Source organism: Rissa tridactyla, chromosome 1, assembly GCF_028500815.1.
Source record: "Rissa tridactyla isolate bRisTri1 chromosome 1, bRisTri1.patW.cur.20221130, whole genome shotgun sequence".
Lineage (NCBI taxonomy): Eukaryota > Metazoa > Chordata > Aves > Charadriiformes > Laridae > Rissa > Rissa tridactyla.
Genome location: NC_071466.1, coordinates 143,787,808 through 143,800,997, shown reverse-complemented (window position 1 = coordinate 143,800,997; position 13,190 = coordinate 143,787,808). Strand labels below are relative to the sequence as shown.

The 13,190-nt window shown below is 39.4% G+C and overlaps 1 protein-coding gene across 4 annotated transcripts in view; it reads left to right on the top strand.

The window, feature by feature from the left end:
* The window catches only part of PRMT8 (protein arginine methyltransferase 8), a 73,345-nt gene that overhangs the window by 34,554 nt on the left and 25,601 nt on the right, over positions 1 to 13,190 (top strand). For all 4 annotated transcript variants that reach the window (XM_054218300.1, XM_054218292.1, XM_054218284.1 and 1 more), the window contains 3 exons: positions 1,871 to 2,056; positions 6,013 to 6,168; positions 11,765 to 11,828. In XM_054218300.1, coding sequence (XP_054074275.1) covers positions 1,871 to 2,056; positions 6,013 to 6,168; positions 11,765 to 11,828 — 406 coding nt within the window. The remainder of the gene's footprint in view (positions 1 to 1,870; positions 2,057 to 6,012; positions 6,169 to 11,764; positions 11,829 to 13,190) is intronic.

Here is a 13,190-nt window from a genome sequence, read left to right as displayed (position 1 = left end):
TGCCTGTGATGTATTATCTTGTGTCTGGAGACCTTCTTACCTAAGACAGGAAAAGAGTGAAGAGTTCAATGACTGTTATGTTTACATATTTCGCTTGTAAAATGATGTGGAGACGAGATTTATGAGAAAAGTGTAAGACCTTACAGAGTTCATATTAAATTAAAACAAAATTCCAAACATCTACAGTTTAAGTCTTTGTAAACCAGCAGACAAATACAGAAGGGGTTACAGGGCGAGGTAACAGCAAAAATTTGATAGTGTGTACACCAGTGGAGAAATGTGTTAGGATATAACCTCAAATATGTGATTAAAAATATCAGGATTAAATTTGTAAGAGCTGTCATTTGGAATGCGCTGTCAAGGTGTTGCTTGCAGTGGACAGGCAATGAAATAGTCTCTTCAGAAAAATTACTGCAGATGGACATTTTAAAATTAGACAGGACAGAAATACAAATACCAATTGAGAACAATTGTATTCTGGGTAGGAGGTGAACTGGGTGAGATGATAAAGTGAAAAACATCAGAAACAGAAAAAACCCTATAAATAAAGCACTTCTGGATCTTTGGAGACAAAGGTGTTACAGGAACGTAAATCACTAGTATTCATTTTTCACAGATGGACCAAAGAACCCATCAAAAGATGACACATTTCAATCTTCAAATAAACAAGGGAAAAAATCTGTTGGTTTTCTTTTATATTGAAGTAAACTAAACTCGGCTAATTGATGCTATTCAGAGACAGTACAGGGGTTGTCGTCTCGCAGTATCAAGCGATAGAAGATACAGAGTCAACTTTATAAAAGTATCTAGGAGCCATTCAGGCAAATCTAGTCCTCACTGGGAATCTACTATATCTGAAAATTTAAAAAAAAATTGCAAGAGGAGATGACATATTTTAAGTTGGATCGACCTTCTTAATATATGAAGTCGTTGACCCATAATTTGCAGATGACTTAGTGCACATGTGAAGCTGTAGCATCTTGTTCAGTCTTTCTCAGTTTTCAGCATTTTGCTTCATGTTAAGGATGAAAGATAGAGAGGTACTTACGGGCAAGACCATGACCTGTGTCTTATGTTTGTGCAACATTCTGTCTTCTGTCTTAGATGCTACAGGTATCAAATTTGAGTCCAGGGGGTGTGAGCATTCTGGCTTTGTTGAAATTTTGGTGTTGGAGATGCAATATGCAAGGAAAAATGAAGTGCAGTGGGCCAGGGGGTGTTGGTAACACCTGCATCTCCCAAGAACAGGAAACTAAATTAAGGGATCACATATCCCACACGGCTTCCTACAGTGCTTTCTGGACAAGCTGAGTGTCTTTCAGATAATGTCAGAGACTTTCAGGTATTGTGAATATTCTCAGACCTACCTCATCAATACAGCCAGATGCATTAACTGACAATAGAGAATCGATTGTGAATCCTGTCCTTGTCGACAACACTGTGTTCAAAATCATTTGATTATGACCTCTTCTTTGCAGGGGAACTATTTATTTATTACAACTTACCTCTTACAAAGCTGTGGCAGTTTGACAGAAAAAGACACTAAAGGAGAAAACCTAGCTCTTAACTGCTTTGTGTCAATATTTGGAGTCACCCACTTCAGCCAACACCAATAATTTGCCATTACTTTGCACTGATGTAACTATATGCAGAGGAACATCGAAGAAAAAGCCATTATGGAAATTTTCCAAGACACAGCAAATAAGTTAAAGAGCCAGGAACAGAAGGCAGCCTAAATTTCACTTATGATACCCCAGATGTCTTTGGTTTTACTATCTCCTGGCTACTTACAATGATATCACTATGCTAGACATGGAGAGAAATGTTTTCTTTTCATGGTGCCTTTTAATAATATTCTATATTTTCATAGGTTTGCCCTATCCCATCCCAGCCTCCTCAGCCTACTGTTGTTCCAAAGCCAGTTCAATCTGTTATACATGTCCCATTGCAACCAAGCTGCCCAGGCCGAGGCAAGATGGCAAAGCTCATCAATCCAGAAGAGATGACATCCAGGGATTATTACTTTGATTCCTATGCTCACTTTGGAATTCATGAGGTAATGTTTATTTTTATTTCTGCAATTATTACATCATCATCATCATCATCTTTTCTTTGATTTATTAGTTATTTATCCCCCTCCCACTTGCTCATTATTATATTCCTCTGCCTTTCCTCAAAAGATTGTATAATGTGGTTAAGTGCCAAAGATACCACCCACTTCTCTAGAGACCTGTACTCAAAACCTCTGTCCCAGTTAGATCCTTATGTATATGAGTTCTCCACAGAGCTTATATTACCTATCCATCTAGTGGTGATCTTCAAATGAGTGCATCCATTTAGTGCGTTTATGAGGGCAGCTAACTAACCCAACCACACATGGAAACTACCTTATTGCTAAGTTAGGTCTTTTGTTCTTGCATATTTGAGTACAGATGCCAGCAGTACAGCTACTCAACTGACATGGAAAGCCAAGTAATTTCTTGATTCCTGGCATGTTACTCGAATGCACAGGCTGCATTAATGGGAACATATAACCCAATAGCTTCCAGTAAATACACTCCTAGAAAGAGTCCAAAATACACAGTGGACCATATTTACTATCAAAAAGTTGACTCAAGACCAATTTAAAGAAGACACTAATATCTTACATTTATGTAACCCAAGAGGATGGGATCTGAAAGACTAGGATGCAAAAAGGCCAACAATGTGAAATCAGTGGTGCTTTTCACAAACCACATAACAAACAATATCTATTTCCATTACTCTAGTAATTGTTTGTGGGGCATATACATAAACAGAAGATTTCAGTCTGCCAATTACATCTCGCCAGTGTAGCATTCAGAAATTGAATCCAAGAATGAAAGAAGATAGAGAAACAATTGAGTGGGAAGGAGAGCTAAGAGAAATATTGAAGAACATCAGAGACCTCAAATCAGCTTGAGCTTCTGATGGAAGAATGCATTTCTGTAGGTCTCGGGGAGTGCGGGGAGTACCTGGGGCCTCTTGCTGAGACTGGGAAGTGGGAGGTTGCCTCCTTGCCTGCAGGATGTGTGCACTGGTAGACAATCCGTGTCAACAGCTGAAGGAGCTGCTAGAGGAGGTTGGCAGACTTTGCAGCATCAGTGACATGAAGAAGAGGCTGACTGGATCTTCTCTAAGATCCTGAAGGTACAAGAGCCTAAATCCCCAACTGTATTGAAAGGAGGGGCAGTCAGAGTCTATACATACTAGGTTTGGAAGTGGAAACTTCTCTGGTGGTGAAGGCTGGAAACTTGTGACTTCTGGCAACAGGAGGAAGGCTCATGATCCACCTGCAGATCTCTAGCTACAGAATAAGTTCAGTGCCTTCATTGTAGATGAGGGGCAAGAAGTTCTGTACAATGAAGCATCAGAACCAATTGGCCCTGAGCCACGCAGAAGTGACAGTAGTGGAAGGCTCGCTTCTGCAGGGGACAGGACGTGAATCTGGCAAGGGATGGGAATGGTAACAAAGCAGGGCTTCTGTAGATATATTAACAGCAAAATGAAAACTGGAGAAAAGGTGGAACTATTGCTGAATGAGGCAGGGTATCTGGTGACAAAAGACATGAAAAATTACTTCTTCAGTTCTGGTTTTACTGGTAAGATTTACCTTCAGGAATCCCAGGTCCCTAAGATGAGTAGCAAAGTCTAGAGTGAGAAGGACTTTCCCTCAACAGAGAAGGATCACTTAAACAAATCAGACATACATAAGTCTATGAGACCTGATGTGCTGTCTCCACCAGGGCTGAAGGAGCTGTTTGATGTCATGGTCACAAACTTAATTGGAAAAAAATATTCTTTACTGGGAGGTTAGTAAAATGGTAGCTATAGAGCCTTCATCCTTGGACATATTTAAAACCTGATTGGACAAGGCTCTGAAAAACCTGTTCATGTCATTTGTGCCTCTTGTTCTTTAATTGATTACCACTGAGAAGAGTCTATTTCTGCCTTCTTTCCACGCCCACTGAACAGATATTTAAACAGATTGATAGGATCCCCCTGAGCCTTCTCTTCTCCAAGCTGAACAATCCTAGCTCTCTCAGTCTCTCCTCACGTGTCAGATGCTCCAATCCCTAAATCATGTTCTCGGACCTTTGCTGGATCTGCTCCAACAATTCTTGTCTGGGATATCCAGAACTGGACTCAGGCCCCCAAATGTGGTCTCACCAGCATTGAACCACCTCCCTTAACCTGCTGGTGATGCTTTTTTTAGTGCAGCCCAAAGTGCTGCAAGGGCACATTTGCTGGCTCATGTTCAAACTGCTGTCCACCAGGTTCCCAATGTCATTTTCAGCAACCACTTTCCAGACAGCCAGTCTTCAGCCTATACTAGTGCATCAGGTTATTCCTCCCCATGTGCAAGACTTTGCATTTCCCTTTGTTGACTTTCTTGAGATGCCAGTCAGTCCTTTCTTCAGCGTGTTGAGGTCCCTCTGTTTCGAAGCACAACCATCTGGTGAATTAGCCACTCCTCCCAGTTTTCTATCAACAAAACACTTGCTGAGACTGCACTCTCTTCCATCATCCATGTTATTATTGAAAGTATCCAACAATATTGGCACCAGTATTGACTCCTGGGGGACACCACTAGTGACTCACCTCCAGATGGACTTTGTGCTGCTGATCACAACATTGTCAGAGCAGCAGTTCAGTCAGCTTTCAGTCCACTTCACCGTCCATTTATGTAGTCCGTATTTCATCAGTTTTCCAATGAGGATGCTATGGGAAACAGTGTTGAAAGTCTTCCTAAAATCAAGATAAACAAGCCTCCACTCCTCTTACCTCATCCACAGAGCCTGTTACTTCACCATAGAAAGCTATCAGTGGTCGATCACTTCCAAATCCATGCTGAACACTCCCAATCACCTTCTTGTCCTTAGTATGTTTGGAAACAGTTTCCATGAGGGTGTGCTCCATCACCTTTCCAGTCTTGTTGGACTCTTCCTGTGCCTCTTTCTTTCCCTGGTGCCAAACCATGCTTTATGATGATAAAAATAGTCTTTTATTCAACTACACTTATTAAGTATATATGGTCTTCTGCCAAGACAGGTAAGTGAGCAACTGATATATGTAATGATTCAGTGCACTAGTGCTTCAGACTGCTGGGCAGTGAACTGATTCTTTTTATCCTGAAATTCAAAAACTCCTTTACCTACTTGCTTAAAATATGAAATGATGGCAGTAGTATAAGCAAAAGTTCACCCTTCTAGACCTAACAGAAGCATTTTGAGAAAATTAAACTCTGTCTTAAATTACCTACACGTCTCTTAAAAATGGCACTTGGGTCTTGACCTCAGTGCTCTTTATTGATATAGTTTGACTGATAAATGCACACTTGAGAGCAATGTGTTAACAGAATGAAATGCATGTACTGCTGCTATCAGTGAAGCAAAAATCAGCACCTAACAATGACAACTTAAAATAGTGAGATAGTGGTCTAGGTTTTACATTAGTATCTTCTGGAAATTGGTTGTATAAATGAGTGAACAGAAGAGCAGTAAGGGAGTACCATACAGCACAGTATCTCTAAGCTCAGGTATGGACTTCCTGCATCACTTTGGGCAAGGCTATCAAGACTGCTGTCTTATAATGGTTTATGGAATGATTTCTTTTGTGTTCAAAGAGGAACCTCAGAAAGTCTGTCTGCTGAGGTTGTGAAAGGAAGGCTTGGATTTTTGGATTTCTGTATGGCTTCTGTCTATGCCAAAGCAGTGCTGTGGTTAGATTACATTCTTGTTGTCAATTGTAACAGTGAAGTAATATTTATAGAAATAAAATTGTACAAAGGACATCATACTTCTTCTCAATAATTCAATTCTAAGTAGCTAGCATTTTACAGTTGCTTTGATGTATGCACCCCAAAGTATCTGAAAAGTTCTTCAGGTTTTGTGTTAATAATGCTTAAATTATAGTAAGGGAATGCATTCAGCGGCAGTGTTGAATGCATATAAGCACTTCAAATAATAACATAATGCTTTTTGTTCATCACAGGAAATGTTAAAGGATGAAGTGCGCACATTAACATATAGAAACTCAATGTATCACAATAAACATGTTTTTAAAGATAAGATTGTCCTTGATGTTGGAAGTGGCACGGGAATCCTCTCCATGTTTGCTGCAAAGGCAGGAGCCAGGAAGGTGTATGGGGTAAGAAGACTTTCTCTCATATTTTGAGTATGTTTGTGCATTTTGCCTTGGACTTCGTGATTTATCTTTTCTTACTTGTCTTGGTTTGAAATTCTTCTCTCCAAGATCTTGTATGGCTTCAGTGGCTTCAGTGGAGTTCTGTTGCTTTCTATGACCTGCAGTAGTGTGCCTTTTCCAAATAGAGATATAATGTCTTTTCTTATGTGGAACATAAGATCTGGTACATATCCACATTTCTTCTTGGCTGCAAAAAAATGTTAATGGGAGTCACTCCTACTCAGAGGGGTCAAAGGAGCTATCTTGCTTTTTTAAAGTCTTAAATTCTGCAACTTTGTAGTCGTGGAAACAAATTTCGTTAATACACTTATCCCTGTATGTTACAACTCAGAATCATGCAGGAAAGCATGTGCATGTTTTCTGTGCCAACAATAACACTTTTCAGAGGCAGAAGGGAATGATTACCTTAAATACATTAAACTCTAGGAGCATGAATGCACAGTTCTCTGCAGAGAAGTCATTTGAGTGAGCGTAGATTTGCTTCCTAAGTATATTCAGTTATTTGTACTGACTCTAAAATGACAAATACAATTATTTTTTTGCTTTGCACTTCTGTTTGCCCTGCAGATACAACACAACAAAGAGAAGGGGAACTAGATTCTATTTCTCTATGCACTTCTTTGACAAAATTGTTTACTAAAACTTAGTTGGCTACATCTGTGTATTTGAAGACACTGATGTCACTCAGTATCTAAACTGTGCATCTTTATTACTGGTAATGATACATGAAATGCAAGGATTCCTGTTCAGTTCTGAGGCTTATATTTTCAAAATCCAGTGTTAATTCTGAGTGCCTCCTCTGAGTGAGTGATCAGACTAGAGCACAGAAGTATAGATAGCTAAAATCAGAAGGTGCTAGCAAAAGTTTTGGCGTCTAAGCTTGAAACAATATACAGACTTGGCAGCTTGAATATCTTGTAAACCAAGTACACAATTTACTATCTCAAAGCCTCAGAGAGAATAACCTGTAGCCTTCTCTGATGCAGGAATGCAGGTCTCACACAAGGATGTTGCAGTGCCCTAAAAGTATAAGCATATACAAAATGATGATGCTGTGCTCCCACTTTCCTGTCTCCCAGATCTGTGGCCGTATGATCTTCCTCCCTCCCTTGTGCTGGCACTGGTGCTTATCTGATTCTACTGTAAGCCAGCTTGCTTGCAAAGAATTCACCCAGTAAAAGAAAATATTTTCCACAGGTTTGTTGTTTGTTGGGTTTTTGTTTTGGTTTGGTTTGGTTTTTTTGCTTTGGACTTCTTTACAGTTCAGGCTGTACATCAGGCATTAATAAAGCTCAATGTCACACCAGTATCAGCTCACCCATGGAGTGAGTATCAGCTCACCCATGCTGAAGCTGAGGGGTGTGCTATCCAGGAAACTTAGCTCTCAAAGGAACTCATTTAGGTGTGAAACTCCTCTGCTGCAGCCTAAGAGTTTCACCCTTCTTGTCACATGAGCTACCTCACCATGAACCCTGTCACACAGCAAGCTGCAGAGTTGTATTTATGTTGGAAAAGCAGATATTTCAGAGATCTGGCAGTGGCAATCTTACAGTCAAATTTAGACTTTATGGTCCCATTGGCAAAGAGTGCTAGTGGAAACCATGAGTATTCCTTTTAAAAAGCAAACATTTGCCATGAGTTATTACATAGAGCTGAGATGTTCCAGTTTCTTCTATACAGTTAGAGTGATTTTTCAAATAGCATGCTGTGGGACCTGTTGACAAATGCAGAGTGTTGGTTTTCTGACTACGGTGCTGCTGAAATCACTCAAATTCATCTACTACCCTGTCTGGTCCTTCTTATCCCCTGTTACTCACTGTTGGAACGTATTCCTTGCCACTATCTCAGCCAACTGCTAGAATCATCTCTGGGTCTTTGAGAGGTGTAAATCATAGAATCACTGACACATTTAGTTTAGAAGACCTCTGGAAGTATCTAATCCAACCTCTTGCTCAAAGCAGACTTAAGTTTAAACCTGTATCAGGTTGCTCAAGCCAGTCCAGTTTTGGCATCTATGCATTAAACAATATACAGAATTGGCAGCTAGAATGTATTTGTCCAGTCCAATTTGAAAAATCTCCAAGGATGGAGACTAAATCCTCTCTCAGGAGCTATTCCAGTGCTACAATCAGCAGGAATTTCACTTGCCACCGCTCATGATTACTTCCTTTTGTCCTGTCACTGTGCATATCAGAGAAGGGTTTGACTTTGTTTTTGCTGCAAGCACTTTTTAGATAGTTGGAAGATAGCAATTCAGCTTGGGGGGGGGTCTCTTCTACAAGCTGAACAGAAGCAGCCCTCTCAGTTTTTCTTCTTTCTTCATGTGCTCTGACCGCTAACCATCATGGGACAATAGCAGTAGATCATGCAACGATGTTCATCTAACTGGGGACCTGTTGTAAGACATGTAGAGATGGGATTGGCATGTGGCTTTTGGTGCTTGGGAGGGGAGAGTAAGGGATAGACAAATACATTCAGTTGAAACCTTGGTTCATCTGCTGCATTTAGTCATACAAAATTCAGGACAATCACTGCAGTAGAATTATCTGAATTCTATCATATTTTCAGACAAACAAGACAGTGTAGGTAAGAAGGAGTTAAACAGACACATAAAATGAAGGCACATGTCAGATGTTAGCTGATTTGGATAAAAAAAAGGTGGTGATGAGGACATAGCCCAGGGGAAAAGGAAATCTGGGAAAGTGGTACTGTTTCAGAAAACAACCCCAGTAAAAGAGAAGACGTTTACAGCATTAGATTGAAGACTGAGAAGTAAAATGAAAGCAAAGGCTCACCCTCAGCAAGGTTGCAGATGACAGAAAGCTGAGTGGTGTAGTTGATACGTCTGAGGGAAAGGATGCCACGCAGAGGGATCTTGACAGGCTTGAGAACTGGACCAGTTTGAACCTCATGAAGTTGAACAAGGCCAAGTGCAAGGTCCTGCACTTGAATCAGGGCAATCCCCAATGTCAGTACAGGCTGGGTGATGAATTGATTGAGAGCAGCAGAGAAGGACTTCAGAATACTGGTGGATGGAAAATTGGGTATGAGCCAGCAATGTGTGCTTACAGGTCAGAAAGCCAATTGTATCCTGAGTTGCATAAAAAGAAGTGTGACCAGCAGGTTGAGAAAGGTGATATTCTCTCCCTACTCTGCTCTGGTGAGATCCCACCTGGAGTACTGCATCCATCTCTAGGGTCCACAGTACAAGAAAGACACGGACTTGTTTGAACAGGTCCAGAGGAGGGCCACAAAAATAGAGGGATGGAATGCCTCTCCCAAGGAGAAAGGCTGAGACAGCTGGGGTTGTTGATCCTGGAGAAGAGAAGCCTCTGGGGAAACCTTATAGTAGCCTTATAAGAAAGGTGGAGAAAGAGTTTTTACCAGGGCCTGTTGTGACAGAACAAAGGGCAATGGTTTTAAACTGAAAGAGAGCAGATTTAGATTCGATATAAGGAAGAAATTTTCTTGAAGAAACTTGCCCAGGGAAGTTTTGGATGCCCCATGGTTGGAAGAATTCAAGGTCGGGTTGGACAGAGCTTTGATCTAGTGGAAAGATGGCCCTGCCCGTGGCAGGGGGGTTGGACTGGATGATCTTTGAAGGTCCCTTCCAACCCACACCATTCTATGATTCTACGATTGTAAACTGAGGTATGGACATATTTTATTGGAACACACAGTTTTTGTAAAATCCAAATGCTTTGTAAAATTGGACAGATTTGAGCAGATCACTGACTTGAAAGTGAACTGAGGAAAAAAACTGACAACACTGATTTTTTTTACTATTTCTTCAGCTACCAAATTCAGCATTTTCTTTTTCTGAAATTAGTTGCTTTTTAAAATAAAGTTTTACCACAGTATAGAGTCCAAGTCAAAGTAAAGAAGAACCATAGCAGCCACCCTAAAGCAAGTTTATTTTCTGAAATATATCTTCCTTCCTAGAACATTTGAGAGTTGTTGTTTTATTATTTTGCTTCTTTGAGAATGAAGCTGATTTTTAGAAACTTGTAGTCATTCATGAAATAGAGCTTTTTATTTCTTTGCATCTTTTTCTTTAGAAAGGTTGGAAAGCCACCTCCAAACACCTACATACCCATACTTTATTTAAAAATAATCCAAAACAAGCAGAAAGAATGGGCAATGGAATTGAAAATGCCAGACAGATGTGGACAGAGAGAGGAAAACTGAGTATGTTATAATGGCTGTAAGTACAGATAAGGCATATAGTCTATACAGTTTACAGTAAAGGTAGAAGCAGCTGGATGGAGAAAAAGGATGGAGTTCTCACCAAGGGATTTCTTTCTTGGAGCCTCTGGACTGGCACTCTGGTGTTCCTTTCTACATGCCAATTTTGGTTTATGTTCAGGCCATTGAGTCAGACATCTTAAGGAGCAGTTTGCATCCACAGGCAAGCTAGGTAGAATTAATGCTCATGTTCCCATGGGGACAGGGATTGATATTGTAACTGCTATTATGTCTAGCTGTTTCATGGGCTGTATAAAAAGAATAAGGGCTTTTTGTGTCCTTCCATCTGCTGTCCTGCCATCTGTGAGTGCCACCACAGAGGTGAAGCACAGTTTGGCTTTTAGAGCTTAAATGGAATTCACTGGACGTATAAAACACCTCACTAGAGATCATATAATTGTATTTGACATTCTCATAGGGTCTTAGAGAGACAAGGATTATACAAAGTGTTATCAGCAGTTTAATGTCAAATTTGGAAGATGTAACTTAGGAACAGATTAGGTGACTACCAGCAACTTTGGCCTTCATGGTTTTGAAAGGGCACAAAAACCAGAGAGATTAATGGAATGCAGTATTTCTCTAAAAGATATCAAAGGTCATTACAAACATGGACTTTATGCTAGAACTCAGATTTTAAGAAATTTAAGGGCAAATCTAAAACTAGAAATTACTTTGTAATTCCTTTCCTAATAAAAGCATAAGAAAAGACATACAGGTCTGGATGTTTTTGTAAATACAATAATTTCAGTAATTTCTTATGTGCAAAATGTTTTTTTTTGATAGCATGCATTGCCAAAGATGATAGATTTTTCACGAAGCAATTGCTCCTTGACACAGACCAGTATTGGCATAGTTTGAATTTTAACATCATTCACGAAGTTTGAATGTATTTCTTTTTTAGAATACCTGAGGAAATGTAGCACCATGCTAATTCATTCCCTTCAGCAGATTTTTTTGGGGGAGGAGGCAATATTCTAAAGTAGGAGGAATAAATTAAATAATATGATTAATAAATTTGTAATTTTGTAGTTAGGATCTCTTTTTTTCCATATCTCAACAGCTTTAAAAACAATCTTTTCTATATGAGCCAGTTTAACTCAAACACAGACTGCAGTTTAAATATTAAGATATAATTGATCATAATCCTGCCTCACACACGTTTGATTTACTCTTTATGAATGGTTACATGCTCTGTACAGTCTTTGCTGCATTTAGTAGATTTTGGTTTTATTAATACAGCTGAGATCTCTAACACGTAATTACTCTTCCTCTTGCTTTCCTTTTTTTTTCCTAGATCGAATGCTCAAGTATATCTGACTACTCAGAAAAAATTATCAAGGCCAACCACTTGGACAATAGTAAGGCATATATAAAAATTTCTTCAGGAGAAAGAGAAGATAACTGTTTCACTTCTGATAAATTTATGTTGTGTTGTCTATATGTAAATGGTAGTTTTGTGTAATTTACTTATGTAAATACAAAACTAAACATCTAATTCAAGGCACTACAACAGTTCCTCATGGGAGGAGTTACCTCTACATTTACTTCTAGGCTCACAGACAACAGAAGCAAATAGGACTCATCAGCGGGCAGTTTGATTTGGCAAAGCAGACAGGAGGCCCCATATTAAAGCTGAACTTTTCAAATTAATTCTGCCATCTGAATTCTACCTTATCTCTTAAGTAGAATCGCTGCACACACACACGTGCACTTACATTCAAATTGAAATAAGGTACAAAGCAAAAAGTATTCCCTATCAATACAGATTTTTCACTAAGAATTTCTTCTGACTTCCAACTTTAGAAAAAATAGTTTTTGAAAAAATAGTTTTTAAAAAAATCATATTGAAATATACACACTCACAGAAATTAGAATGTCCAATTCTCAGAATAAAAGTATCATAGAAAACTTTTTTTTCTTGAAAGAAAAACTGTTGAAATTTCCAGGGATGCGGAAACACTTCAATTTAAAAAAAAAAAAAAAAACACAAAAAACCACTAAAAATACTCCCCAAACCTACTGAAAACTCATAACAAAAAATCTCCAGCAAGCTCTATTTCATGTCTTCAATCCTCCTCCAAATCACTGCACACAAGATATCTTTGTAACAACCTAAAAAATCAGTCTTTTTTTTAACTGAGGCTGTGAGACAGTTCTTGTTTAAAAGTGCCCTTTGTGAAGAGCTTGCCTTTGCTGGCTAGACTGTATCATTTGCCCCCCGCCCCCCCTTTTAGCTGTGTCTGCAGTGCTGCTATGCTAGCACATATGCAGGAATAGATTTCTTTTCTGGTTTAGATCTGCTCTAATTTTTATTGCTGTCACTGGCAGCTTCTGACTAACACAGAGCTGTTTGGGAGGAGAATTTATTGAACAGCATGCATATTCAAGTGGTATGGTGTGAAAGAAATAGCAGTGATGTGGGAGATGAGACCACCCAGTGTATGCAACTTTTGGTCCAGAAAAAGAAGGAAGCAAAGAACCAGAAAATACTTGCCTCCCCAGTAAGGATAAGGCACTAAAACAATGAGTTGTGGATCTCACCTTTGGTGCAGACCCCATATATTCCCAGAATGGCCTTTCGTCAAATAGCCACACAGCCAGCATACCAGAAATAATTCACATTTAGACTTCCAGCAACGGGAATTGTGTGTGAAGGGACCATTGTCAGAATAAATAAGAAGGATCGAGTGTGCTCCAGAGGTTGCAGAAGGTATTTATCT